The sequence below is a fragment of the Momordica charantia genome (assembly GCF_013281855.1).
Source record: "Momordica charantia cultivar OHB3-1 chromosome 10 unlocalized genomic scaffold, Mcharantia_2.0 BLBB01000010.1, whole genome shotgun sequence".
In the NCBI taxonomy this organism is placed as follows: Eukaryota; Viridiplantae; Streptophyta; class Magnoliopsida; order Cucurbitales; family Cucurbitaceae; genus Momordica; species Momordica charantia.
Window position 1 is genome coordinate 8,003,774 of NW_028275158.1, and position 26,748 is coordinate 8,030,521.

The following is a 26,748-nucleotide window of genomic DNA, read 5'->3' on the forward strand; positions in this document are numbered from 1 at the left end:
GATGTGGCACTCATTGGCACCACGTCTTAATTTAAAAAAAATATCAAAACAAAGTCGTCTCTTGAAGACACGACTAACTATTTATGTTCATCTCTTCAAGAGACAACAAACATTACTTAAAACAAAAATAAAAAATAAAAAATAAAAAACTGTTGTTTTTATTTTTAACCAAAGTCCTCTCTGAGTGAGAAATTTCAAAACTACTATATCCTTGGGTATCCATATGGGTCTTGAAAGAAAATCGTTCACTACCTTAGGCTTTCACTTTTGGTGAGAAATTTCGTCCTATTTTTTAGAACAACATTGAGAGAAATTTGAATATTTTACCTTTAGAACAAATGTATAATACTTGAACTCCTCGAACTTATGATGAGAAAAAAAAAGGAAAAGGAAAAAAAGAGACCTACTTTAGCTATACTTTGGCCTTCATAACTATGGTGTTGTAACGATGGATTTGACCCATCTTTAAAATACGTAACTTTTCTCAGGAAGTTATTAAACCTACCTAAAGAGTATTGAGGGTTGAATTGGGTAAAAATAAAAGAAGAATTTTTCATATTTCTTCATTATAGTAAAGAGAATACAAGTTTGTATGGGTGAGAAACAAAAAACCAAAAAACAAAAATTTGTGAGTTAAATCAAACCACACGAGTCAAGACCATGAATATAGATTGATGGATCGAACTTGGAAAATTACACATTCCGAACGGGACCAGCCAACGACCAAAACTCCAGATCGACCAGCCCGTGGGCTTACCAGCCAAGCTCACAGGCTAGTTTGTGGTAGACCTGCTTGAGTTCGACCATTCCATGTGCCAGTCTGGTTGACCATGGGTCGACCCATTCAAGGCCGACCAGCTCGTGCCTGACCTACCGGCAGACTAGGGCCATGACACACTTTAAGCCATTTAGATCGAGGTACAACTAGACGGTCCAAGGATGCTCTTGAGTTTAACAATTTCCTCGATCATCAAACAACCAAGCTATCAAATTTAAATCACACAACCTAAAGAGTTTAAAAAGAGAAGATATTTTGATGACTTTAGATTTTCAACTCTATAAGTAAAGAGAGAAGACAAATAATCAAGGTAAGCTACAAAACTCAATTTCTTACTACGTTTCGTATATACACTTGATTTTGACTAAGAATCGGAATCTGTGTGACTTCAGTAACAAACTTGCAAGTTTTGTTGAATCTATTGGGATTATGAAGCCAAATCGAAGCCGAAACGAGTCAGGACGAGTCGCGATGAGGCAAGAAGTGCAAAGGAACGAAGCGGATTGCTAAGGCCTTCGAGCCGGGAGAGCAGTGTTGCGATGCTCGCGAAAACTCAGAAAAAGAAGGGGGCGCATTTTCTGTCTTGACACTGTGGAGTTTGTAGCGTTGAGACATTACGACCAGTGTCTCAACGTTGCAGCGTTCTTTATAAAAAGAACATGTTTTCATTAGGTTTTTTCGATGGTGTTATTGCACATTAGAGGTGCGCCCAAAGTAGTGTTAGTGCACTGATATTGAGGCATGGCAGCAGTGGTATTGGCATAAATATAGAGACAAGATCCTGGGATTTTAGCGCATCGTCGGTAACCAGATGTCGTGAGTATTTGGTGACATTTTTTATTCCTGTATTCCTAGGGTTCTATTGTTGTAGTTCCTAGAAGTTAGGTGACTTTTGTTGAAGACTCTATATTTAAGAGATTATTGTATTCCCATTGTATCATCCTAAAATCATAGTCGAATAAGTGGTTGTGGAAAACTGGATGTAGCTCATAGTTGGATGAACCAATATAAATTGTTTGTGTCGTTTACTGCACTTTCCCTATATTTCTCTTATTATGTTATCGGCTTAGTTTTCACCGACGGACTGTGGAAGGGAAAATGTTACTTGGTAAGTAATTTTCCCAACAAATGTTATCAGAGCTGTAAGGTTTAGTATCATGGGCCTTAGTGGGAGGTCAACTTCGAGGGGATTATGAGATTTGACGGGGAACATTTTGGGTTTTGGAAGATGAAAGTGAAGGATATTTTCACATATAAGAAGATGCACAAAACCATAAATGAGTTGGCTTGGATGATAGACAAGGAATGTGCCGAGATGGATGACAGGTCGTAGCAATCATCATGTCATGCTTGTCGATGAACGTGGCAAGTCTCATGGCGAGTCAGACGACGACAAGACTGATGAAGGCACTGATGGACATATATGAAAAATCTTCTGCCAACAGCAAGGTCCATTATGAGATACTTAAACATTCATATGGAGTAAGACACATCGGTGAACTCCGACGTTAATGAGGTGACTAAACTGATGAATCAGTTGGAGTGAAGATGGAGATCACTTTTTTAGAGGAAGTGAAGACTATAAAGTTGTTGTGATTGCTTGAGAGCTAGAAACGATGAAGACAGTTGTGTCAAATTTGCCAGTGAATAAAAGTTTGAAGTTCTCATAGATATGTGATGCTGTGATTGCCAAGGAGATTTTCAGGAAAGGAAGTGGGAAGAATTCCGCATGATGAGAACTTTATGGAGTCAACTTTGACAGTTCATAGCAAAAGTAAAAGGAAAATGCATTATGAAGAACAACAAAGACATGGCCAAAGGAGTGGGAATGACGAGATTGAATGTTTTTACTACCATAAGAAGGGCCACTTCAAGAGACACTACATGAAGCTTAAGGAGGATCGAAAAAGGAAGTATAGACAATTTTTTTGTCAGATGACATGTTGTTAGCATGCGATAAGAGTGACACGACATTTGTGGATCCGTCATCAGAATGGGTAGTGGATAGTGCAGTCTCGGTGCATGTATCTTCAGACAAGAGTTAATGTCCTTCACTGCAGGAAATCATGACTCGATGAGATAGGAAATGGGAAGCTCTCCCAGATTCGAGGAATTGGGGATGTTTGTTGGTACGATTTAGAACCCTTTGTGCAAGTGTACATAACCGTTGTAGCAAGTGATAAAAAGATCGTATCAACAAGGATTGATAACTAAAAACTTCAATGTTTACCTAAGAAAACAAATAAACTTAACAAAAATATGTTTAATAAAGAAGCTTGTGAAACCAAAACTAAATAGTGCAAAAAATATTCACTGAGTAAGAAAACAAGTAAATAAAACAATTAAAATCAATCTGGTTATAGAGCAAAATGGGCTTTAATGGGGGTTAACTACTAATGTAATAATGGGGAAGAGTTTATATGACTTCTTCTAGGCTCATGTAAACTATGCTACAGCATTAACGATGTAATATACTGGCGAAACAGACATGAAATCTTTCCAGATTTTCCAGATTTTCTGCTATTCATGTTTTTAGACAAACTTGACAGCATATATACTCAGTTTATAACATTGCTAGGCGAGCTTTATTCCTAAGTACCCACACTCTAACTAAAGTAGAATCTAGCACGAGTTGAAACCAAACACTCCCTATTACAATTTTCCAAGAGTTAATAAGAAGATATTCCAATATGTTGGCCAAGCACATTGAAAATAAAACATTAAAAACAACTTCAACTCAGTATATATATATATCATCATCAAGTCAAAGTAAAGTTTACAGCCCAAGAACAAGTTCATAACATCCTCCCCCTTATAGATACTTAGCTACGCAATGTGATACAAGAAAAGTGAAGAAGAAAATACAAAAATCGTGTACTAAAGAGTACAAAAGAAGAAGAAAATGAGGAAAAATAGCAGCCCTTCACTCTCTTTGTTGTCTTCTTCGGGTTCCTCTCCAAGTGTGTTCCTTCTTCTCTAATCTTGTTCTCTCTAAGGTTTAATGAAGAATGAATGAATGGAGGCAACCTTGAAATGAAAGCATTTATACCCCTCCTCAATTTTAGGACAATCAAAATGGATAAAACGGGGTCCAGCCCAATTTAATGGTGAATTTGTGTTTTACTGCAGTAATTTTTCGAGTAAAAATATGTTACTGTCAACTCTGTTTTTCTGCATTTTTTATTCTGATGCTGCATCAAAACATTCAAAATTATGTCATTCTTCATAACTGTTAGTATTGTCTAATAAGGTAAAGATTTAATTAATGTAAAACGTTATTTGCACAAAATCAGTGTAGAATGGGTGTTAGTGTGGCTATCCTTAGCTAATTTATATGAAATCCTTGTACAAATAACTCTTCTTTGGAGAGTTATCACAACCCTAAATTTGAACTATTGCTTGTCCCCAAGCAATGCTACTCCCGACTCTACACTCAATAGAATGGAAAAACAATGCATGCTAACAACTTCACCAAATGCCTATGATCCATTACTGTGGCTAAGAGTTTCTCAATCTACTCAAGCATCAAACCAGAAAGGAATTAAACAACTCTTGCACTAAGACTAAGGTGTTTTATTCACATCTGACAACTTCATTTCACCCTCACCCTTGGCAACCTTTGAAAAGTCCCCCAACTTATTTTCTTAAATTGATTACCACTCTCCTATCTTTGCTAACTTGCTACTGACTTTAGCTAATAGCTATGGGCTATTAGCCATTCCTGACCCTGCAGCTCTTTGGAATGTTTTTTCTCTCTCTTAATTTAGCATAGCTTTACAAATGAATGCATTGCAAAGGGAATTACAAGAATGAATGCTACAATAAAATGGAAGTCTCCCACCCTCAAACTTAAAACGAAGCATTATCTTCAACGCTTGGTGAATGATATTGGATAAATAAGGACAAAACTCCCCAAACGTAAAATGAAGATAGGATAGATGAAAATGATATATGGAATACTGACTATCTGAAGTGTTTCTAAAGAGGTGAAATTCTTGTAGATTTTCTAAGGTCAGTAGCTTGCTGGCAAGTTGGAAAGGGATACTCAGCCCTTGAAATTATGCTAAGGTTAAATTTCTAGGGCAGCCATGGAATACTAGCAAAATGAAGCTATCCTACACTACTTTAAAACACCATAGAAAAAGGGCAAGAATTGTGTCTTTCCTTTCTAACTATCGCAAGAGTAGAAATCGTGTAAATTTCCATTGACCAGACATCAAAGGCAAAAAAGCTTATAATCAATCAGCGTGCATTATCAGACCATTCTACATTGAACTTCTCATTTTCAATCTTGCTTTTCATATTCCTTTCATTGACTTACACTGAGTGCAGCTAAGAAACAAAAGCAAACTATCCTAAGAATTGAAAAACTAACCATTACTAGAAATTAAACACTAATCTAAAACATGCAAACAAATAAATTAGAGTCAGTATAAATTGTTTGTGTCATTTACAACACTTTCTCTATATTTCTCTTATTGTATTTTTGGCTTAGTTTTCACTAACGAACTGTGGAATGATGAAAGGTTACACAATAGAACCTCCTTTCATTTTAGAAGATTGGGTAATTTTGTACATCCAAATTTATGCATCTAACACGATCACAATGAAGCTTTTTAAAAGGGACCAAATTAAAACCACACACAACTTTCTAAAACGTGACCAAATTAGAACCAAACACAAAAGAGTAGGCCCAGTAGGGTAGGATTAAAAGGGTCATTTAAGCCAGTATATCCTCTTTCTGTTTGATTGAAAATTTCTTCAACCTTGATGGGAAATGGGGAAAGAGATGGAAGATTACAGTAGAGCGCCATTGTTGGAGGTCGGGTGTGCAGCAGCAAAAGAAGAGAGATGGTGGAAGAGAGTAGTGGTGGTGGACATGGAGGAATCAAAGCTCCAACTTGTGTTTGCCCTTCCAATGATTCTCACAAATGTTTTGTATTACATGATTACCTTGGTTTCTGTCATGTTTGCTGGTCAACTGGGTTAGCTTAACAAATAACAAGAAATTGAATTTGGAGTTTGCCCCCAAATGGCTCTGACATCTTTGGACTTGTTTGGTAACGTTCTTCTTTCTATTTTTCTTCAAGAAAACTAAGTATTTTAGAACGTTCCATTTTCAAAATTGTATAAAATTTTTTGAAAACAAGCGAAACAAGTTTTTTATTTTTTTTTCCATTTCCAATTTTCTCCAAAATATTCATAAAATGATTGTTTTGTTATACTTGAGTTGGTATACATTGGAGTCCTGCAATTTATTTTTCTTTAATAAAAAGAAAGAAACAGAAATAGAAACGAAAATATTACCAAACGAGGCCTTAATAATTTCATTCTTTTAAGTTTATGTTTTTGAAAACATGGTGGTGTCCTTGTTCCTTGCAATTTCTTTTGGATGTTTGTTTCACCTTTCCTTAAAACATATATTTAATTTTTACCAAGTTGTTGGTTATATTGATTCAGTCCCTGAACTTTGAAGTTTGAGCTTTGAGGTTTGAATTGTGCTTCTATCTAATTTCTACTACTAACATTATTAACTAAATAATTATGTCACATGCTTATTACATAAATGTTAATTGATTTGGTATGACATGAGAGACAAATAAATATTGCACTTGTCATTCTATCGGTCAAATTATCCATTTCTTTTGGGAATTATGCCTATCAAGTCATGTGAAATCAATTAACGTTTATTTAATAGACATTCCACTTCATCATTCAGTTAAGAATACTAACAACATTTGCATAAAATCATAATTAATTTTAACAAATGGAAATGAAACTTTTGAAAGTCTAGTGACTCGTTAGACATAACAATCGAAGTTCCGATTAGGAACGGAATTTGCAGTTCAAAGTAAACAAGGCCGATGAATTAGAAGATCCCCTGCTTGGTATGGTCTATTGTAATAATCTCTAACATTTCCATTTCAGCACATATCATATAAGAAATGGAGTATTCAACTATTATGAGGCAACTGTGGCAGCAGATCTTAAGGTGAGGATGTCAAAAAATCTGTTGCCCATTTTCTTGCAGTTAGCATAAGATTGTCCTGATCCAAAGCTCATTAGCATCACTAAAACTCAACATGGCCTTAGTAAAATCTGTTCTAAATTCTAGAGAGAGTTGAAAATAAGATGAGAATGCCAACTTTTATCTGTTTTGGTTCTGATGGTTTCCATATCATTTTGATGAAAATTTCTTCTTGTTCTTTAGACAGGACTGAGCGGAGCGCTCGAAACGCTTTGTGGGCAAGCGTTTGGTGGGAAGTTTTACGGGAAGATGGGGCTGCATCTTCAAGCCTCTTGCATCTTATCATTCTTTTGTTCCATCATTGTATCAATTCTGTGGATTTACACAGAGCCAATGCTAGTCTTGCTCCATCAAGACCCCGAGATTTCGACGATGTCTGCAGTGTACATGAAGTTTCTCATCCCGGGACTATTTGCATATGGCTTGCTGCAGAACATCCTGAGGTTTCTGCAGACACAATCTGTTGTCATGCCTCTGGTTTTCTTCTCTGCAGTGCCAATGCTCATCCACATAGCTATCGCATACGGTTTGGTTCACTGGACGCGTCTCGGTTTCACGGGAGCTCCGTTGACCGCTTCGATCTCGTTATGGATTTCATGCCTGATTTTGGCTATATATGTACTTAAAGCAAAGAGGTTTGAGAAATCTTGGAAAGGCTTCTCATTAGAAGCTTTTAGCTACAGTTTTTCAAGCTTAAAACTAGCTATTCCCTCTGCAGCAATGGTGTGGTAAGTTCCCCCAACACTATGTCCTCAATGCTAACTTATCGAACAACAACTGTGAATATTTGAAACTGTTAAAGTTTCAATTTACAGTAATCCATCAACTTAAGCTTTTAATGTTGATTGGTGATTTAACAGAAACAGTTCGACCGATAAGCACACTTTGAAAATTTTAAGTCGCCCACATGTTTTGTTCATGACTCATGAAAACCTTTTTGTTCTCTGTTGTTCGAACTGGTTGAAGTTTGGAGTATTGGGCGGTCGAGGTTATGGTATCCTTAGCCGGGTTGATGCCGAACCCGAAAACGACTACTTCACTAATAGCAATGTGGTAAGTAAATTTACTTTTTCCATGTTCTTCTGATACAAATACAGTCCTTGCATTTTTCTTACTTGGATTTTCATTTTCTGATCCTTTAGTGACAACACACAAACCATTGCCTACATGATCACCTATGGTCTCAGTGCTGCAGCAAGGTTTGTTTATGACAAGAAAGTTCAAATTATCATTTTAGCTTTGACTTTAGTTTCTATTAGTCTGTATAGTTTTAAAAGTTTCATTACGTTCTTTCTAGTTTAGTTGAATCTCCTAATCGTTTTTCTTATGTGCCACTTTTTGGGATTAGTTTTAAAGAACTCAATTATTTACTTGAAAACCTACCCAAGCTTATTTATTTCTTTGGTTTAAACACCATTTCGGTATCTGTAGTTCCGATTTTTGTTCATTTTGGTCTCTGTACTTCCAAAACGTCTATTTTGGTCTTAAAACTTTTGACACGTCCATTTAATCTCTATACTTTTGAAACGTCTATTTCGATGCATCTACTACCAAAAAGTGACTAATTTTACCTCTTAGTTTTCATTTTTTATCTCATTTTTTTCTATTATAAATTTAGCATAACACTTCACTCTCACCAAATTTCATGAAATGTAGTCATAAATTTATATTAAAGGATTTCATTAGGTATAAACTTTGTGTTAAAAGTTTACAAAGAGGACCAAATTAGTCCTTTTTTAAGGATATAAGAACCAAAATGAACACTTTCAAATACAAAGACAAATGAATAAAAGTTGAAAGTATAATGATCAAAATAAACGTTTTTAAAGTACATGGACCAAAATGAACCAGAGTCAAAGTAGATCAAAATAATATTTAAACCTATTTCTTACTCAACTCAAATCCGAGTATAATTAGCCAATTTAACCTTCATAGGTACTTCATATTGGATAATGGATACCAATGCATCATCTCTCTCCTATGCCTCAAGAAAAATGTGTCATATTTGAATTGTCAACATCTAGTTTGGGAAGGCACGGAAAAAAATTGTTGGGAGGACAAACAAAGTCTCATATTGGCTAGAGTAGAATGAGGACAATTTTCTTCATTGGTACGAGGTTTTCTAGACAAAACGAAAAGTAAAACTAGGAGGGTTTATGCTTAAAGTGGACAATATCATACCTGTAGCACGCTAAGATAGAGCACAGCCACGGACCACCTCATATGATATACCTAGTGTCGACACAATCTCAGTCTACCCGACCTGATACGTTTGTCCCTTCACCTTTCTATCAATTTGATAGAGCTTGTCTTGCTTGACATGCCACTCAAGCATTTTTTGTTCCATCTAGGAATTCATGGTCTTTTTCTCAGTTTCATGGAAGGTTTCTTCTCAACCAAATGACAATTTGTGGCAGTACAAGGGTCTCAAATGAGTTGAGAGCAGACAATCTTGACAGGGCCAAAACTGCCATGTTTGCAACTCTCAAGCTCTCTTTCCTCCTCCCTCTTCTAGTTGTTTTGGCACTTGCATTTGGCCACACCACCTGGGCTAGCTTCTTCAGCAACAGCACTGCAATTGCAGATGAGTTCTCTTCGATGGTACCGCTTCTCGCTATCTCAATAACGCTGGACTCAGTGCAAGGCGCCATATCCGGTTCGGTACTAAAAAACTTCATTCCCCTCTCAGCAAACTGCCCTCTTTCTTATGATTCTCATTGAGCTGCACTGCAGGGGTGGCTAGAGGCTGTGGTTGGCAGCACTTGGCTGTATACATAAACTTGTCATCGTTCTACCTCGTCGGCGTAATGATGTCGATCCTTTTTTGGTTTAAGCTTAGATTATATGCTAAGGTGACTTGATTTAACTTTACACAGAATGTTCATAACTTTACATTCATACAAATTTGTATGTTGAACTGAGAATTCTAAAAGTAATAAGATTTTTGAGAAAATGTCTTTTTTGCTACTTTTGCATTAAGGTGAAGGTGGGTGCTATATAATCCACCATTGGAATTATTACAATGATCTTATTTCCATGTATACATGGTCTGCTACCAAATTGGTTATACAAGAATGGAAACAAACATAAATACAGAATATTGACAGTAACGAATAGGAGGGAGAGAGTAATCAATTCCTTGGTTGAAGATGACCTTAATTGAAGGGATGACCATTTACTGAGGTATTGTAACATCCCCCCTCAAACGAGTGGGTGATAAAGTCACGCCGAGTTTGCTTCGTAGCTCACAGAACCTATTTTCGGATAGTGCTTTAGTGAGACCATCAGCTAGTTGGTCATTGGTGGGTACATAACGTACATCAAGAGCTCGAGCTAGTAGTTTATCTCGGACATAATGAACATCCAATTCAACATGCTTGCTGTGAGAGTGAAACACAGGGTTGGCGGCAAGTGAAATGGCACTGGTGTTGTCACACCAAATAATAGGGGTGCTAGGTGGACAATGACCGATTTCGGTAAGTAGGGACTGAAGCCAACTGATTTCGGCGGCAGCATGAGCTAGCGAACGATACTCAGATTCAGTGCTTGATCTAGCAACGACATGTTGCTTCTAGAGGACCATGAAACTAAGGAACTCCCAAGGAAGACACAATGTGCAGCAATAGAGCGGCGATCATCCACGTTACATGCCCAATCAGCATCTGAATAAGCGATGAGAGGAAGTTTCGTGGATTTTTGCAAGAACAACCCATGGGTAGAAGTACCTTGCAGGTAGCGGAGAACGCGCTTAACAGCTTGCCAATGGACAGTGGTCGGATTTTGTAAGAACTGATTGAGTTTGTTGATGATAAATGATATCTCAGGCCGTGTATGAGTCAAGTATTGGAGGGCGCCAATGGTGCTTCTATATAGAGTAGGATGAGGCATGGGATCACCGTCACAGGTCGATAGTTGTTTTCCAGTCACAGCAGGAGTCGGGCAAGGCTTGATGTGGGACAAACCAAGGCACTCCAGGAGATCGGTGATGTACTTGGTCTGTGTGAGGTGGAGACCGGCTGGTGTGCGTTGGACTTCAATGCCGAGGAAATAAGATAGGGACCCCAAATCTTTGAAAGAGAAGGCTTGATTCAAGCGAGAGACAAATTGGTCAATGAAGCACTGATCACTACCTGTTATAAGAATATCATCAACATAGATTAAAATAAAAATGGTTAGTTTCGCAGTGACCAAGTAGAACAAAGAGTTATCAGCTTTCGAGTTGGTGAAGCCCCAACTAGTCAATACACTGCGAAGGCCATTGAACCAAGCCCAGGGAGCCTGTTTGAGACCATACAAGGCTTTATGGAGTCTGCAAACATATTGTGGTTTACTTGAGTCAACAAAACCGATAGGTTGAGCCATATAAACAACCTCATCTAGAAGCCCATTGAGAAAAGCATTGTTTATGTTGAGTTGACGAACATCCCAATTCTTACATACGGCAATAGTGAGGATAACACGAATGGTAGATGATTCACAACAGGGCTGAAGGTCTCGGTGAAATCGATTCCAGGATTTTGATGAAACCCTTTAGCTACAAGTCGGGCCTTTTATTTGTTGACACTACCATCTGGGTTGCGTTTGATTTTAAAAACCCACTTGTTTCCAACAAGGTTAACATTTGGAGGTGGAGGAACCAGGGTCCAGGTGTTGTTATTATTTAATGCAGTCATTTCAGCACGCATGGCAGCATTCCATTCAGTGGATTTGAGAGCTTGAGTGATGGATTTGGGCTCAATATGTGGAATAGGGAGGTCGGAATTGGGTGTAGAGGAGATAGAGAGAAAAGTGCTGATTTTAGGCTTGTAAATTCCACTTTTTGATCGGGTTTGCATTGGATGAGAGGGCTGGTGGAGCTGAGTATGTGGGGCTGAAGGTAGGTGGGAAGAGGAGGCTGGAGATGGGGGAGAAGGAGATGGAGAGCCATATGGTGCTGCTGCAACGAGGTCCAAATCTGACGGTGTATGTAAGGTGGAGCTAATGACTGAAGGTGGTGCAACTACATGGGTGGGAGTAATAATGGGTTGACTTGGGGGGTAGGAGTAATAATGGGTTGACTTGGGGGAGACACATTAGGGGTAGGAGAGTTGGATAGATGGAAAGGAAACTCAATATGGGTAATGATGGTATCATTCTCTTGCTGGTGAGAAATGTTTCCTTGAAGGGAAAAACAGATTCATTAAAGGTGACATTTCTAGAGATGTAAAGCCTACCACTTGAGCTAAGATATTTGTAACCTTTGTGGGAGTCACTATAACCAAGGAACACACATTTGGTACTATGAAATTGGAACTTTTGAGATTGGTAAGGTCGTAGACAAGGAAAACAAGCACACCCAAAGGTTCGGAGAAAGTGATAGTTTGGTTTTTTGTTGAAAGCCTTTTTCCTAGGGTGATATGTTTCGAAGAACTGGAGTTGGAAGACGATTAATGAGATAGACAGCAGAGGTGAATGCTTCCCACCAATACTTTAAAGGCATGGAAGCTTGGGCGAGGAGGGTGAGACCCATCTCAACGATGTGTCGGTGTTTGCGTTCGACAATTCCATTTTGTTGACTAGTATGAGGACAAGGGTGACGGAAAAGAATGCCATGTCGTTGAAGGAAAGAGGAGAAGGGTCGGAATACACCACCCCAATCACTCTGAAGAGTTTTAATCGACAATCAAATTGATTTTCAACAAGGGATTTGTATTGAATGAATGCAGTTAAAGCTTCAGACTTATGTTTGAATGGGTATATCTGAGTCAAACGGGTGAAATTATCAACAAAGTTTATATAGTAGCGGAAGCCGGAGGTCGAGGCTATGGGTGCAGGACCCCAAAGATCACAATAGACAAGCTCAAGTGGTTTGCTTGTGGTAGAGTTAGAGAGAGAATAAGGCAAACTATGAGATTTTCCATATTGGCAGGCATCACAGAAAGGTACTTTTTCATTATTGGAAAATTGGACATTACAACTCTTTAGAATAATATTGAGGACGCGCTCAGAAAGATGGCCCAGACGTTGGTGCCATACATTCTTAGACACACTACTAACACTTGAACTGGAACTAGCAACACAGGTTTGAAAAGGAAATTGACGATTCGACTCAATATGGGCTTTTTGGCCATTATTTGGAGACACCTGACATTTTACCGGGAACTTCAACTGGTATAATCCGTCTTTAAGGACCCCGTGCAGCAACAACCTCTTGGTTTCCATGTCCTTCACAAAACAATGGTGAGGGTAAAATTCAACAAAACAATGATTATCGGCAGTGAGTTTAGCAATGCTCAATAAATTTCTTTTGATATGTGGTACATGAAGAATATTTTTTAAACTAATAGGAGTGTGTTTTGTGTGGTTTGAATGAATTAAATTATGCCCAATATGAGAAACATGAAGTTTAGAGCCATTACCAACTGTCAACATCTCATTACCATTGTAATATGCTTTGATAGTCAGATTTGCAAGATCTGGAGTAATGTGGTTTGTTGCTCCACTATCAACAAGCCAATGAGGATCAGCTACAATTTCTGGAGTAGCCATAAAGGCAGTAGCATTCTTGCTTGTTTTCTCCAAGTTGGTGGGGTTATTGAATTCTTCATTGAATCTATTGTAGCATACAACAGCAACATGTCCAACCTTTCCACACAATTGACAAGTGGGTCGTGAGTTGTTACCTCTATAACCATTGTTTCTACCTCGACCTTGCCCTCTGTTTCTACCAGCCCCCCGTGCACTGTTGTTGCTTCCTCGTGACTGTCCATGGAATTGATTTGAAGAATATTGCTGCTGTCTATTGTTGTAGGGTTGGCTCTGTCGGCTGTAAACATAATTGCCAGTGGCATTTCCTAGATCTCCACTTGTATTCACCAAGTTGAGTCGTACAAGAGTATTTTCAAACGTTATAAGAGTAGAATATAAATCTTGCCAAGATAGTATACCTTTATCTTCGATTGTGCAAAGAATCGGTAAATATTCTGCCTCAAGGCCCGTCAATATGTATGATGACAAATAGCTTAGCGTAACGGGTTTACCAGCGAGTTTCAGATCTTCGGAGGTCTGTTTCATGAAAGCGAGATATTCTGTCATTTTCATGGCTCCCTTTTTGGTGTTTTGCAAACTGTTTCTTAATTGATTGATGCGTGCCTTGCTGGTTGACCCGAAGAGCCTTTCTAGAGCAGTCCAAACTTCATTTGAGGTTTGGAGATTGACAACATCAGCAGCGATGGATGGTGTCATGGACCCGAGCAGCCATCCACAAAGGGCCTGGTCTACAGCGGACCATTCTTCGTGTGCCGGATTGAGTGCTGGTTCTAACGTTCCAATGTCACTTGTTGTCGTAGTGTATTTGGAAGGACATGTATTTGTCCTGAGAACATAGCCGTCGACCTTTTGCCCTCACAAGACCGCAAGGACCATTCCTTTCCATAGTGTGTAGTTCTTGTCGTCAAGCTTTACTGTGAGAACAGTGCTTAGAGGGTGACCGAATGATATGTTGATGGCTGATTGGGGATTGACTTGTTGAGAGTTGTTTATGGTTGAGCCGAAGGATCCTTCGTTTGCCATGTCGGCGTTGGCCTTTGCAAGCTCTGATACCAACTGAGAATTCTAAAAGTAATAAGATTTTTGAGAAAATGTCTTTTTTGCTACTTTTGCATTAAGGTGAAGGTGGGTGCTATATAGTCCACCATTGGAATTATTACAATGATCTTATTTCCATGTATACATGGTCTGCTACCAAATTGGTTATACAAGGATGGAAACAAACATAAATACAGAATATTGACAGTAACGAATAGGAGGGAGAGAGTAATCAATTCCTTGGTTGAAGATGACCTTAATTGAAAGGATGACCATTTACTGAGGTATTGTAACAGTTGATATTCATTTTCTTTTGTTGATTTTACACTGAATGCAGGGTTTGTGGATCGGATACATCTGTGGTCTCTCCTTGCAAAACGTTTGTCTTGTGTTGCTCGTTTTGTATGCAAAATGGATCAAAATGGATCAATCTGTTAATGAAGTAAACGATGTTCCACTTCTGGTGTAGTGGAAGGTTTTAGAAATTGTAGTATGGAAAGAAATAATTAAAAATAAATATTTCGGCATAGTTTGATAATGATTTTGTTGGTATCTCTTGTAATTTTTTTTAGTACAATATGTAGGGTGGAGATTCGAACTCACAACCTCTTAGTCGGAGATAATACTTTGTTGAGTTGCTTAAAGTAAAATCTTAGCCAATATTTAAAAACAAAGATGTATATGTAGAGAGGTTTTTTATTTTATTTTATTAGTTTCTAAATGGAATAGAAGATAAGGAAAAAAGATAAGTAAATAAGTTTAATCTATGAAAACATAAAAATAAAATAAAAACATTCCAACAATCAAAATTTTTATTTAGTCATTTATCTGACATAATCTCAAATTTGTTAACTTTTAACTTTTTATTTTGATTCTAACACAGAATTACGGTATAAGATTCAAATCTTCAATCTGAAAGTAAAAAATATCTTGATTGGTTCAGTTACGTTCATGTTGATAATTTTTTCTCTACTCCTCAGCAACAAAACTATTATTAAATAAGTTATTAAAAGTTTTTTTTATAGAAAATAAGTTATTAAAAGTTAGTATCAAAAGAAAAATTATTAAAAGTTTTACCTAATACCATTTGATTTAGATTATTGCTTCTAAAATATGATTTTTTATTTTTATTTTTTTTAGTTGGGATGAAACTTATATAACTAAATAAACAGGTGAATTAGAGCAAAACAAACGAGGTGATTATTTCATGAATAAAAATCAATAATAAAGACAAAAAAACTACTTAATTCGAAATTGGTGTACATAATTGGGTCTAAAATAGTCATATTGGAACAAGAGTGATTTAAATCTTATTTTTGTCATAGGTCTCTTTTAGTCTATTGGAATATTTTTTTAAAAAAATAATGTGTTTTTCTTAACGAGGCGGATCCATGAAGGAACCAAGGATATTTAGTAATATATACTATACTTGCTGGCGTACTATTTAGCTTCTAGTCCCTCGTCCTATATTCGAACCTCTAGCTTGTAAATTGATATATTTTTCTTTTCCTATTTATTTATGATAGAAGAGATATTATTTTTATTTTTAAATAAAAAATATATTTCTTGTTTAATTAAACTTTTAAATTTTGAAAATTTATTCTTTCAACTATTATATAAAAACAAATCTAATTTTTTTTTAAAAAAAAACCTTTACTAAATATTTTAAATTTTAATATCTTTTACCTGAATTTGCATGGATAATTCATTTAGATTTTATTTTATTTATTTAATTGTTGACATAAATCATATTTTATTTTGAAGAAACTAATTATGTACGTATAAAATCATAATTTTTAGTATTTGCTTCACAATAATTTTTAACATTTATATTAAATAAACTAATATTCATGATGATTTTTTTAAAAAAAATGCATAATGATTTATTATAGTTTAGTTTTCAATATTACTTCTTATAAAAAAAAAAAGTTTTCAATATTACTTAATTTGGATGTGTATAACAAATACATGTAAACTTATAGTGGAAGAAACCATTTTTACCCTAAACTCATCAAATTGTTTTAATTTTCACAATGAATTTTCAATTTCTACAGACTCAACCCTAAGTTTTAGATAAATTTTGTTGTAATTTTTACCCCCTATTTAATTTTTGTTAATTTACCTATTAATTAATTTATACACAAACCAAAGGAAAAAATAAAATAAAAATGACAAAAAAAAACCACTTATTTAACAAAAATTTAACTTTTCTCAAGTTAAGTTTGATTAATTCAAATAAAACAATCATTAAATAATTCCGTTAATACTAATAACATTAAAATAAAATCAACTCTAATGTCATTTCTGTATGAATTCTATCCACTTCATACTAATTATATGTTTCATAACTATTTAACAAATATGATAGTACTTTTTTCAACCATTCTTCTAATGGAAGTCTATTAAATAGTAAATATTGCAATCATTTTTAAAATTTTAGGTGAAATGCAACACGCTTATTCAAGTTCATGGTAAAAATTGATCTTTTTACTTTATATATGTTTGCATTTATGCCTAACGTGATTTGATACTAGGTAAATATTCGAATTCACAGTTTTCTGATGAGAAATAGGTGTTTAACTAATGATCGAATTGGCAAAAAATAATATGTTAATTTTAGTTTCTATTTACAAAATCATGACACCAATTTTATACACAACGAAATATTTTTAATACAAAATTATGAAAATATTTTTTAAAAAATTATGGATAATTTATAGCCATTCTCAATCCTTCTTCTCTGCTCTCTGTGAATCACTCAAATGGCAATTGCATCAGCTGTGGGCGTCAATGGAGTGAAGTTGGCTACAACTTTTCAGGCTTATTTGGAGAGAACGGCCGTGAACGACACCAACGCTCTGTTATCGGAGCTCTGCCGCCAATTCCAGGGCCTCCGATGGGTCTCCGGCACCGGCGCCAGCGGTTTCATCGCCATCAAGGTTCACGGCTACTCCATTCCCAAAAGACAACAGCTAATGGCAATGGCGGCTTCTGGTGGACATTTCTCCATCTCTCTCTCTCCCTCTTTTTCGATTCTTCTGTTCCTTGTTTTACTTCTTACGATTTATGGGCATTTTGTTACTCGAATTGCATCCAATCGAGCTTATTGAATTTGTTTACCTAGTGGAAAAGTGATTTTCGAGGTTTCCCCAATTTTCTTGTCTTCTGTTTGGTTGAATTTTCTGTTGTTAAGGCAAATCCTTCTGCGTCCACTCTGCTTTCAGTTGTCTTTGCTTTCCTTTTCTTTACTTTCGGGGCAATGTTTAGGATGACTTCTAGAGAGTATTGCCCTTCCTTTGGGCAGCTTTTTCCATGATTGCTCTTGGTTTCTTCAGAATGTTTCGGATAATTTTTAGGAGTTCTGGGTAAGTTTTTGCTCTAATTAATGGCTTCCTCGTTTAGTTCTTCTAACAGCACTCTTTTGACTATACAATTAAACTCCATGCATAAGATTATAGAGAGCTTGTTCCTTTGTTTCTCCATTTTCTTATTTGTTGGATTGCAAATAGGTGTTCAGAAGGAGAGAATGGTGCCAGAGGATATGTATGTGTTATCTCATGGTGGGTCTATCTTATCTTCATCACCTCCGAAGCCATATCCACATAACTCTCCAAACTGTTTTGATTGCACACCTCTTTCTATGAAGGTACCATTTCAAGTTTGCTTCAGCACTATAAGTCTGTAACTAATTTTTTCTTATCAATCCCCTTCTATTTGATAAGATACTTCTAATAAGAAGTTCCTTTGAAGATGATGAAAGGAAGTTTCATAAAATTTCAAGATATTGATTCTGGGTCTGTCTTGCTCTAGCATTTGGTTTCAGTTTAATCAATAACTTAAATCTTACAGGCTGATTGTATCACTATCTCTTTGATGCTGCTATTAAGCTTCATCGACTAGGCATTGATTAGTCTTCTCCGACTCAGGGTCCGACTCAGAGAATCAAAGGAAATTCGAGAAATAATGCAGGCATCGACGTTTCTGTGAAGGCCAGGGCTCAAGGTTTAGATAATAGAAACGAAGTATTACCAGTGAGTTAATGTTAAATTGCATTCTACTACTTAATTGGGAAGCTAAAGATTTCTTGGGAAGCTAAAGATTTCTTTCTTTTAGTTTTTCATTTTAGGCACGCCATTTCTGGGCTGCAGGTTTTTGTTAATGGTTTGAGTTCAATTGGTCTTCCTTTCGATTGCAGTTAGTTTCTCATTTATATTTTTGGATGCAGCGGTGCGTAGTTCTTGATATCGAAGGGACTACTACTCCAATATCTTTTGTTACTGATGTACTCTTTCCATATGCTCGTGATAATGTCGCAAAGCATTTGATTTTAGCATACGACACAGCAGAAGCTCAAGACGACATTAAGTTGTTGCGTTCACAAGTAAGATATTTCGGTTCAACAGTTTTTTGATTATGTTGCAATCTGTAGAATGTCTATGTTCCATTTACAGTATTTAACTGGAGATTGTTGTTCTTTGTTAGCTCAATGATAGTTCTTAAATAGAGAAGAGAGTATTTTCTTAAAGCAACTTCCAAACATACCCTAAATTTTTCTGATAAATGACTATGTCATTGATGGCAAGCATCCTACATGGATTTGCATCTCGTAGTCAAACCAATCGATGCTTCTGGTTCGACAACTGGACGTACAGTAAATACAGTTACAATTGTTGCCATAGGAATGGACATCTTTGTAATTATCAACAAAAATGTGTTCAGGTTGAAGATGACTTGAAAAATGGTGTTGATGGAGCTGTGCCTATTCCTGCTGATAATGCTGGGAAAGAGGAAGTCATTGCAGCATTGGTTGCTAATGTTGAAGCAATGATAAAAGCTGACCGCAAGATAACTGCCTTGAAACAACTCCAAGTATGCAACTAAAATGATTTTCTGAGTTCATCTTACTGCTATTCATTTAGCAGATTTTCTGAGTTAGCTGACTTCTAGCTATGCAGGGTCACATATGGAGAACTGGATTTTCAAGCAATGAATTAGAGGGGGTAGTTTTCGATGACGTGCCAGAGTCTCTCGCGAGATGGCATGCTTTGGGCGTTAAGGTCATTCCATTCCCCCATCTTGATTTTACATTCCATTCCCCCATCTCGATTTTCATTAAAACCGGTCACTTGATGCAAAAACAAGTGAATGTCACATGGATTGACAAGTTGCTATTTGGACTAGCCAGGGAAGGTCCTCCTGAAGCTCTAACTCCCACATCGGATATAGACTGAACTATCTAACAATGTTTAGAACCCAACTCACATCTTGCTTTAATGGCTGAACAACCCAACCTTTGAAACATACCAATTTTGAATCCTTATTACTAATGGAATCAAAATCTTTTTCAAATCTCTCTCAATCCAAAAATCCAATATTTGAATTGATGTTCTTTCATTTCTGGCATTATAGGTCTACATATACTCGAGCGGGAGCAGGTTGGCGCAAAGGCTTATATTTGGGAAGACTAATTATGGTGATTTAAGAAAATATTTATCAGGATTCTTTGACACTGCTGTGGGGTAAATCAATGGCTGTTTTTCTTTTTCAATGTTTTAATCATACTCATATCACAAACATGGAACTGCACTTGGATCTCAGGAACAAAAGAGAAATAAGCAGTTATGTTGAGATTTCAGAGTATTTGGGAGTGGACAAGCCATCAGAAATATTGTTCATCACAGATGTCTATCAAGAAGCTGTAGCAGCAAAAGCAGCAGGTAACGAGGTTCTACCTTTTGCTTTTGCTTGCTGTTAGTTTGTGAGAAATTTTCCAGAGGAATTCCAATTGGCTGAAAGATTTCTGTGAAAACTGTCTTCCCAGTTTTCAAATTCGACATTTCTACTTACAAAGTTCCAAGGAATCGTCAAGCTGGTCTTTGTCATCAACTTTCTGTAAATGTTAGTAATAGGAAGTTTACTGGACCGATGTAACGCAAATTTACTAATTTTATACTATCGATTCAAATGTAAATCAACGTTTCAGGGCTGGAGGTGGCAATTTCAATCCGACCAGGAAATGGTCCACTGCCTGATAAACATGGGTTCCAGACGATCAATTCCTTCTCAGAAATCTGAAATGAGGAACTACTTTTTATAATTACATTCAAGTCTGCTGTTCCATTCAGTAAGTTTCCCCTGTTTTCTCCCTCCCTCTGCCATTGATTAAATTGAAGCAATAGCATTTTTGTTTGTACTAGAATAGTTGTACTGGCTTTCGCTTTTGAAGTATTGTAAGGAAAGTAAATAATGGATACTCTTGTGTTATTTTAACATCAGAGTTCAGTTTTGTACATCACTTCTGCTTCAAATTTGTAAAAATTCTTTGTCTATATTAAATCACCAACACAAGCCTAAGCCGATAAGTTGGGATACCAAAACTAACATTTATGGGTTTAAAAATCAATATAAGAACGAACAAGTGTCTAATCTGCAAGAAAATGATATTTCAGGAATTTGAACACATAACCTCTTGTTCGATACGGTACGAGACAGGGGAAAATGGAATCAAATATTATCAAACAACATATTGACTTGAAAACTAAATCAGTAATTAACAAAAATTGATAGTTGTACAACAACCAATATACATTAATAACTGCATATTACGGGATGGAAATAGGTCAAATATCATTGGATCTACAAATAGTTACTGCGAAGCTATAACTTTTGTATTTACATTCCCTCCCTTTGACAACATTAATTTGCATAATAAATTCCATTCCAGGGACATAAAATCACACATCCCAAAGACAAAAGAACCAATATTTCCCGGCATAGAAATGTGAAGAGATAAATTTTCCAAATGCAAAATTTTTAAGAATGGATGAATGGATGTTCAGATTTTATGTACAATCAGGTTCGTGTCATGTTGAACAGTGACTTACCTTCCTTCTTCCCAAAGAAGGAATCATGATGTTCATGAGGGAGCTTTTGCTACTGATATCTTACTTGGTTCAACTCGAAACGATCCAATAACGCCAGAGCTTACACGTACCTGATAAGCTCAACAGAAAATTTCCCTTTTTTCGTAGAATTTATTTCTCCAATCTGAATATGAGGAAAATAACCAGAAGTCAGGAATGCTAAGTTAGCAAATATATAAACTCGGTGCAACTAGTTTCAGTTTCCATTGAGCTGAAAAGCTCACCTTTAGTCTGCCTTTACCACTAACAGAAACAACATCACCAGTCTTCAGTGTGGTTCCATTTTTTGTAACCGGTGTCCAATTGACACGAACATCACCACTGCTGCTCATATAACAACTTCAGGTTCATGTACTTTCACAAAAGAAATGGAAGATAATACATTGCTACACCCTATTCCCCAGAAACTTTGAGAAAGTTATCTATTATCATTCACTACCATATGATGGCACGTTTTAACCACTTACAAATACTTCGATGCCGTAATTCAACAAAGAATATAAGCAAAGCATTACATTATTATGAGAGTTTGTTGTGTATACCCAGTTTAATGTAACTTCATATGTTTTAATTGCCCATTTTAATATTGAGCAAAAGGTGTAACCGATGATTAAGACAACTATGCTCCACTAAAATAGGCAGTAGAGGAGAGGAAACACTATGCTTAGGAATCAACAACACAAAAACCAAAAATTGTTATAAATTATTCCTTTATTTTTCAGGGTAGAAACTTAGAAAATATTCTTCGAATCATTCATTTGAAAAAAAAAATTGAAACCCTTCTTCTTGGATGATCATGATATTTCCTAAAAATTGAAATACTTGATCAATGGAGAAACAACATCACCATTTTTTCAATAAGATACCAAAGTTCATGATTGACTCATTCTATTCTACAAATGATAGCAATGTGAAAGATCAGTTGGTTAGTAGAAGCCGTTGTACCTGATTAAATCCACTAGTTTGGACCGTGAAATCTTGAACCCAGCACTTGCTATAGCATCCACCCTAAGAGATGCCTCAATGGTGTTAAATGTCTTAGTCCTGCAAAGGAGAAAATAAAATAGTACATCAAAATAAACATGGAAACCAATATGAAAATCACTGATATAACTTCATACTTTGGTGGTTCATAATCAAGAGCTGTCAACGGAATCCTCGTACAAGAAACTGTGACATTACCAACCTGAAATTAAGAATGCCATAACAAATAATTACATTTAAAAAAAAAAAGATAACAAATAAAGATATCAATGAAGCAAATATACAAATAGTTTGAGTATCTATTAGGCTATGTAGGCTTCACCAAAATATGTATTTATAGTTTAAACACACGAGAAATGCACCCAGAGGAAGAACATATTTCATTCTTGTGTTAATTTTTGTGTCATCGTGTTAGAAGCAATCACCCAGGACAATGACACTACCTTGCGCAGTGACGATATAAGGAAGTCGACGAGTTCTGGAACAAGTACTACTTGAGCTCCATTTTCTCCCTGAAAATATGGTAACAATAAGAGAATAAAAGAAACATGGCTCACGATAACCTTGTTGCTGCTTTGGATAAAAAATCTAAAAGATATACACAAAGGTACTTGTGGATATAGTCATATAGACAAGGCAAGGAATTAGACATTGTAGCGTAATTTTTTTCATAAAGTTTTGTTCCACGTGGATGGAGTGAAACATAGATTTTAAGAAGTAGCATTTCAGATCAAAGTTCTGGACACAGTCAGGTGGCAGAGCATGATAACCCGAAACACAAATTTTACCATCCGTTTTTGGGATTTGTTAAAGATAATTCTACTTTTTCATTATAGAACCAAATGCAGAGAGCCAAAGTGTAATGCATTTATAATACTTGATGAGTCAAATTCAAACAAAGAACACAAGTCATTTAAAAGAAACCGAAAGTAGCAATGTGCACAAAGAATAAGAACAGACAGTTGTAACTATACTTCAAATGGATACAAAGTAAATACTGAATGCAATGATACCTGGAGTATGATATCGCCAAGCTTTTCCCTAGCAATTCCTGTACCAAGAATTGATCCAAGGAAGTCCCCGTGTGAGCAAGGGTGAAACGTAAAATTTCCTGTGATACTGGGAAGGAAAACTATATTAAGAAGAAGAAAGAACAAAAGAACAACTGATTTTTCCAAAGCTAAGATAAAATGGATTAATGCAGAAGATTAAAGAAAGATACCTCAATGCCGAAATTATGTCTGGATCACTTGTTAGTTCATCTGCATGCCCAACAGAAATCCGGCAGCGCTCTGCCTAAACATTTGGTCAACTTGAAAGAAGTGTGGTATCAGCAAGAGGTCTTAGATTCATAAACCCAAGCCCCAACTTAAAAAATAAAAAAGAGAGAAGCAAAACTTTTATATTCACCTCTGGGTATCCTCCCTGAGCTATTGCTTTCACGTCAGCTAGTTTTTGTATAGCTAGCATTGACTCTTTCACCACAGGTGGGGTGAGAAAGTTCGTATGGAGAACTTCTCGTCTTGACAATGAACGTTTGGCCTAAATGAAACCAAAAGAGTGAAGAATCAGAATCATCCCTCACAACTAAGAGACAAAAGGGTTATCGTATTGCTGTTTTTATACAAAATTCATCAAATTAGAAGGGAAAGGAAGGATTTCTTTTGATAACCAATACCATCACAAGAATATGCTTCACATCTACAATAACACCTTTATCTCCTACTCCGTTGAGTAAAACATCAATGTCTCCTTTTACAGCTTGCACTAATTGACATATTCCTGAAACAGTATAGGGTGGACTCTTAACATGCAAATATTGAATCATTTAAGTAACAATATTTGGGTTACCATAAAGGACTGTGTCGAGAAGAAGTACAAATGAGCCTTTATCCCATTCCACGTACAATATGTATTATTTTTAGAGTTATAAATTGCATTCTTACTACATTTCCACAATGAAATAATTCAAGGATTTGATAGGTGTAGGAGACAGGCAGGAAGTACTTTTTGCCAAACGAAGGTTACGTTGCTCATAATTTGTTATGTTTTTTTTTTTTGTGATATCTAAGGTATCAAAAGGTCTCACTCCTTGCATTATACTCATGTCGTTCTAGGGAAGTTTTGGCCACTATTAAGACCGACTCGAAGAGACAACGTGGACTTTAAATTATTAAGTTTTTAACTTGGAAGCTTGAACCCCATAGCTCATAGGCACCCCTTGGGTACCTGCAAGCTCAAGTGCTCTTTCACAATTGAATGAGACCCTAGAGTAAAAATAAAACTACAAAAGCAGATACGCTGCAGAAGCACTTGATGCAGTAGAGACCAAGGAACATTATGGAAATCGTCAATCATGCTCACCCTTTATGCCATTAATTCAAAATGGAATTTAAGCAATCATAGATAAGTTTAAAAAAATGGAAATTTACTTCCAATTGATTCCCAATCCAAAGGTTATTATCTCCCGAACTAAAACTAATTGTTCTACAATTTCGATCTTAGTGAGCTACCACAGGGCAATTGGAGAAAAAATGCGCCTACTAATCAATAACAATTCATAGTTTCGTAATTGCATTCAGAGGATTTTGCATTGTAGAAGAAGAAACAATGGAGAAGAAAGGGAATCGAGACCTGACGACCCCGGAGGAGAAGACGGCGAAGGAGGAAAACGGGCCTGGTGGAAGGAGAGGTTTAGGGCAAGGGGAATGCGGAAACTCGAAGCTTGAGCTGCTCTTCTGAGACTCCACAGAGCTCCGATGCTCGTAGCGGCCATTGTTAGTGGTACGCGAACTTGATTATTTTCTGCCGCAGATTTTCCGAACTTAATACTTTTAAGTTTTACCTTATTTCTCAGGTCAAATTTTTAAAAAAAAAAAAAAAAAAAAATATTTACCGTATTTCTTATATATTATTTTATTGCCTCGACCGTTAAAATATCTAAAAATTCGATTTCTAATTTTTATAATTGTTGTACTGAAAAAGAATAGATCCATATTTTCATCACATCTTATATGGGGCACAACATAAGAATGAAGGTAAAAGAATCGATAAAATATAAACATATTATTAATATTAATAATTTTTAACTAATAATGATAAAATATTTATTTATTAATTTAAATATTTATTATTAATTTTTTATTTTTACCATTTTAAAAGAAATATCTATGACTATATCTTCATCGTCATTTTAACAAAATTCAAAAATAAAACCTTTAAAACCTTCCTTATTAGTTACCATGTTAAATTACAAATTCGTCCATAAATAAAAAAACAATTTGAGCATATTTCTCAATAGAAAAAAAATATATTTATTACCTTTCACAAATTGAAAATGAACGAAAAAAGATTGGTAAAACTTAACTATTGTTAATTACAACGCCACATGGCAACAACAAGCAACTCAATATGAGGTAGAGTGATTTTTAGATGCTTAGCATACTTCAATTGTCAATTATTACCCCGACTAGTTAGACATATCAAATATGTGAAAGTTCAAAGATATTATCAAAACTTGAACTTTTTAATGTTCATATGTTAAATTTTATAGTAAAGTAATTAGGGTATTTTTGCTTTACCTCTAAGGTTTAGTCAGTAACTTTATTTATAGATATTCTTGTATTCTATAACCTTCTAGTTGAGCCCACATAACTCTTTGTTGTTGGATCACAGGGACTTATGGATCGGGACATCTCAACCAATGGGAGAGGAGGGAAGGTAGGCCCGACCAATGGGCCGCGTCCTGTTCGGCGTCGAGCAGGGGTTAGGACCGAACCCTGGTCAATTTGATCTTCCTTCCGTCGTTGCTTGGTTGGGCTTCTCTGATCTGAAGAGGTCCATTTCTTTGATCGATTTCTATCACATAACAAAAGTTAACCAAATTTATTACTTATTAGAAGGTTAAATTATAAATTACTGTTACGATTTGTTCTTATTTTTGAAATTATTTTAAAGAAAAACTCATTAATCACTCATAAAATAAAAAGTTATTATATCCACGATGAAACTATTTGTAGTTTCATGATTTTGAAGGGAAAAAAGCATTCTAAACAAATAAATTCTATAGAATAAACTCTTGGGAAAAAATAATTTCGACAAAAGCAATTACTAAAAAAAGATTTTTAAATGGTTTAATTATAAAAGTAGAAAATTAGTTTATCCAAACACTCCCAAACAGCACTGTAATCTCCAGAATTATAACTATTTTTGTTTGTTCTCAAAAATAAAAAAATAAAAATTTGCAGTTTCTAGTGTTGTTATTTTATTTTAGACGAGGATTCGAAACTCAAATATTTTAATCAATGATATATATCTTAAACAATTATTGAAGTTAACTTCACTGTATTTTAAATTATATATTTTTTACTATACTAAAAAAAATGAAGAGAGCGAGGTTGCATCTAAATTATATTTGTTACAAATTTTATTATTTTAAATACTGTATTTGCATTATATTATAATTTCAT

The 26,748-nt window shown here is 35.7% G+C and overlaps 3 protein-coding genes across 5 annotated transcripts; 2 read left to right on the forward strand and 1 right to left on the reverse strand.

Annotated features, from left to right (window-relative positions):
• Positions 1 to 5,556: 5,556 nt before the first annotated feature.
• Positions 5,557 to 15,006, forward strand: LOC111012815 (protein DETOXIFICATION 18-like). The gene is made up of 8 exons (XM_088118735.1): positions 5,557 to 5,767; positions 6,707 to 6,770; positions 6,990 to 7,534; positions 7,773 to 7,859; positions 7,949 to 8,005; positions 9,224 to 9,462; positions 9,540 to 9,658; positions 14,710 to 15,006. Exons 1-8 carry the CDS (start codon positions 5,568 to 5,570, stop codon positions 14,839 to 14,841), a joined length of 1,443 nt encoding a protein of 480 aa, XP_087974861.1. The 5' UTR covers positions 5,557 to 5,567; the 3' UTR covers positions 14,842 to 15,006.
• A 2,092-nt stretch (positions 15,007 to 17,098) lies between these two features.
• On the forward strand, positions 17,099 to 20,662 carry LOC111012780 (putative bifunctional methylthioribulose-1-phosphate dehydratase/enolase-phosphatase E1 1). 2 transcript variants are annotated; one of them, XM_088118943.1, is made up of 10 exons: positions 17,099 to 17,366; positions 17,882 to 18,018; positions 18,299 to 18,403; positions 18,598 to 18,753; positions 19,092 to 19,241; positions 19,328 to 19,429; positions 19,782 to 19,891; positions 19,971 to 20,089; positions 20,194 to 20,270; positions 20,356 to 20,662. In XM_088118943.1, the coding sequence occupies exons 1-10, from the start codon at positions 17,135 to 17,137 to the stop codon at positions 20,467 to 20,469; spliced, it is 1,302 nt and encodes a 433-aa protein (XP_087975069.1). In that variant the 5' UTR covers positions 17,099 to 17,134; the 3' UTR covers positions 20,470 to 20,662. The 2 variants fall into 2 exon arrangements, with proteins under 2 accessions (XP_087975069.1, XP_022142734.1); XM_022287042.2 differs by lacking the exon at positions 20,194 to 20,270 and having other exon boundaries at positions 17,100 to 17,366.
• A 277-nt stretch (positions 20,663 to 20,939) lies between these two features.
• Positions 20,940 to 25,088, reverse strand: LOC111012786 (RNA-binding S4 domain-containing protein). 2 transcript variants are annotated; one of them, XM_022287053.2, is made up of 10 exons: positions 24,914 to 25,088; positions 23,958 to 24,061; positions 23,690 to 23,821; positions 23,502 to 23,575; positions 23,293 to 23,398; positions 22,723 to 22,791; positions 22,417 to 22,481; positions 22,241 to 22,339; positions 21,520 to 21,616; positions 20,940 to 21,419 (listed from the first exon to the last, which is right to left on the reverse strand). In XM_022287053.2, exons 1-10 carry the CDS (start codon positions 25,053 to 25,055, stop codon positions 21,357 to 21,359), a joined length of 951 nt encoding a protein of 316 aa, XP_022142745.1. In that variant the 5' UTR covers positions 25,056 to 25,088; the 3' UTR covers positions 20,940 to 21,356. The 2 variants fall into 2 exon arrangements, with proteins under 2 accessions (XP_022142745.1, XP_022142743.1); XM_022287051.2 differs by having other exon boundaries at positions 21,520 to 21,619.
• Positions 25,089 to 26,748: the final 1,660 nt, after the last annotated feature.